The 2,635-nt window shown below is 42.2% G+C and overlaps 1 protein-coding gene across 1 annotated transcript; it reads left to right on the top strand.

Annotated features, from left to right (window-relative positions):
- Positions 1-702: 702 nt before the first annotated feature.
- Positions 703-1,770, top strand: LOC115955905. Its single transcript, XM_031074304.1, has one exon. It carries the CDS (start codon positions 703-705, stop codon positions 1,768-1,770), a length of 1,068 nt encoding a protein of 355 aa, XP_030930164.1.
- Positions 1,771-2,635: the final 865 nt, after the last annotated feature.

The following is a 2,635-nucleotide window of genomic DNA, read 5'->3' as shown; positions in this document are numbered from 1 at the left end:
GGGCAGAAGTTAGCCGGTTGGAAGGGCAAGCTTCTTTCTATGGGGGGTAAGGAAATTCTTATCAAGGCGGTTGCCCAAGCAATCCCCACCTACACCATGAGCTATTTTCAGCTCTCTCAAGGTCTATGTGAGGATCTTGAGAGTATGACAAGGAGTTTCTGGTAGGGCCAAAAACACCATGAAGCAAAGATGGCTTGGGTTGGTTGGAAACAAATGTGCTTTCCGAAGTCAAGAGGGGGTTTAGGCTTCCGGAATTTGCAAGCCTTCAACCTCACCATGTTGGCGAAGCAAGCTTGGAGAATTCTTACCAATCCAAGTTCCCTTCTCGCCCGTGTCCTCAAGGCAAGATATTTTCCCATCGGTGACATCCTTTGTGCAACACTTGGTTCCTCACCATCCTACTCTTGGAGGAGCATTTTCAGTAGCCTTAGGGTTATTAGAAAAGGTACTCGGTGGCGGGTGGGCAATGGGAAGCAAATCCACATATGGGATGACAAATGGCTACCTACCCCTTCCACACACAAAGTCATCTCTCCCCCCCCCGTTAGCCTCCCAACCTATCCGATGGTGTCCTCTCTCATTGATCCGGCCACAAAATGGTGGAGAGCTGATTTGATTAGAGCTTCCTTCCTCCCCTTTGAAGCTGATGCTATTCTAAAAATACCCATCAGCCACTCTCTACCTGATGACAAACTGATCTAGATGGGGAACAACCGGGGTGAATTTTTTGTAAAAAGTGCGTACCATGTTGCCCATGGCTTGATTAAAGCAAAGGATGATGTGGAATACTCCATGGGGGACCCACTCAAGCCTCTTTGGAAGAACCTTCGGCGCCTCAATCTTCCTGCAAAGGTTAAAATCTTTGCGTGGAGGGCCTGTGTCAACGAGCTGCCAACAAAGGAAAAGATTTGCACTCGAGGCATCACTACTAGCAATGAATGTCCAATATGTGGTAAGGAACTTGAAACCGTCCATCATGCTCTGCTCTATTGTGATTTTGTTAATCTGGTTTGGAATTTCTGGTCTGAGTTTCCGCAGATGATCCATAGGAACAAATGGACTTTCCATGATTCGGCCTTATACATTTTAGCCCACAAACCTCCCACTGATTTGGAGATGTTCCTCACTGCTGCTTGGGCAATTTGGTTCAACAGAAACAAAGTTACACATGATGATAAATGCTCTTCTCCCTCTCAGACTTGGCAGATGGCCAAAAACTTAGTTGAGGAGCTCAATGACGCGGTAAATATTGACTTATTCATGCCTAGACCCTCTCACCAAGCTGGCTGGTCTCCTCCTCCACCCAGTGTCTTTAAAGTCAATGTTGAGGGGTCTTCATTCAATCTTGAAGAGTCATCCAGCGTTGGAGTCATCATCAGGGACTGCAAAGGCCAAACCGTTGCTGCCTTCTGTAAGCCTCTTCAGTCCCATTACACGACTGATCTGGTGGAGGTGTTTGCAATGGAGCAAGGTATCTTGCTTGCTCAAGAGTTACAACTCTCCAAGGTTATGTTTGAATGTGATGCTCTCTCAGTGATCAATGCCATCAATGAATCTGCCTTTGGAACCCCTCACGGACATATTATTCAGGACATTTCTCATGCTCATCAATCCTTTGTTTTCTGCTCCTTCAGGCACCTCAATCGGGCTTTTAATGGTGTTGCCCATGCGCTGGCCCGGTTTGCCCGTTGTAATAGGACTGTCCACTTGTGGAAAGGGGTTACCCCTTCTTTTCTAGATCCTATTGTACAAGCTGATATGCAGCATTAACCTGCTTGGCAGATTCTATTTGTATCCTCCTTTTTTTTTTGCAATGCAATATTATTTTCTCTTCAAAAAAAAAAAAACAATATAACTTTTTAGCACCACCAATACTAGGGCTCTTACAGATCCATATCATTAGTCATTTGTGGGTTTTCTTAAATGTAACCTAATAAATTTCATAAAACAAGCGGTACCTAATTTGTTGGAAGGGACAATGAAGATTGTTTCGAGTGAAATTGCAATTTAAGAACCTCTAGTGAATGACTCTGCTTCTAGCTATTTTCTTTACCCACTAGCTCTTTTTTCTTTTTTCTTTTTTTATCTAATAAGCTAGTGACTACACAATTAGGCTACTTCTATAAATTTCCAAAGTTTGGACAATTTCAAGTAAAAGAGATTTAACCCCTTAAAGTACTTTCCTATCCCTGCAAAAGCAAAATGAGACAGGCCCTGGTTCTATCCAAATAAGGTGAAAATCAATATTCCTATCTTATGTGATAAATTATATACTTTTCTTTTTTGGACATTTAAATTGTTGTCCTTATGGTCAGGAGACTTTTACTAAAAATGTCTGGTTTTTTCTGCAAGAACTTGTTCCTTTGTTGTATAACTTTAAAATGGCTTTGGAACTTGGAAGAGTAGGTGAGCAGAATCATTTGGAACTTGCTTTCATGAATAGAGGAATTTAAATGTGAATGGACTAACAGACAGTTATATGGTTGGGATTCATAAATAACAAGTGCGATGGTATTACGCCTACCACCATTCTAGCCTTCATAATTAGGTAATGTTCACATACAAAGGAAAAAGACTGCCTTGAATTTCAGGTTTGTAAGGTTTCAACTTCCAAGATTTGATAGCAATGTGAATC

Source organism: Quercus lobata, chromosome 1 (assembly GCF_001633185.2).
Source record: "Quercus lobata isolate SW786 chromosome 1, ValleyOak3.0 Primary Assembly, whole genome shotgun sequence".
Lineage (NCBI taxonomy): Eukaryota > Viridiplantae > Streptophyta > Magnoliopsida > Fagales > Fagaceae > Quercus > Quercus lobata.
This window is presented reverse-complemented; position numbering and strand designations above follow the sequence as displayed.

Excerpts from the sequence above, each read along its gene's own strand:
- LOC115955905 (XM_031074304.1), top strand. The coding sequence starts at position 703 with ATGGGGAACAACCGGGGTGAATTTTTTGTAAAAAGTGCGTACCATGTT.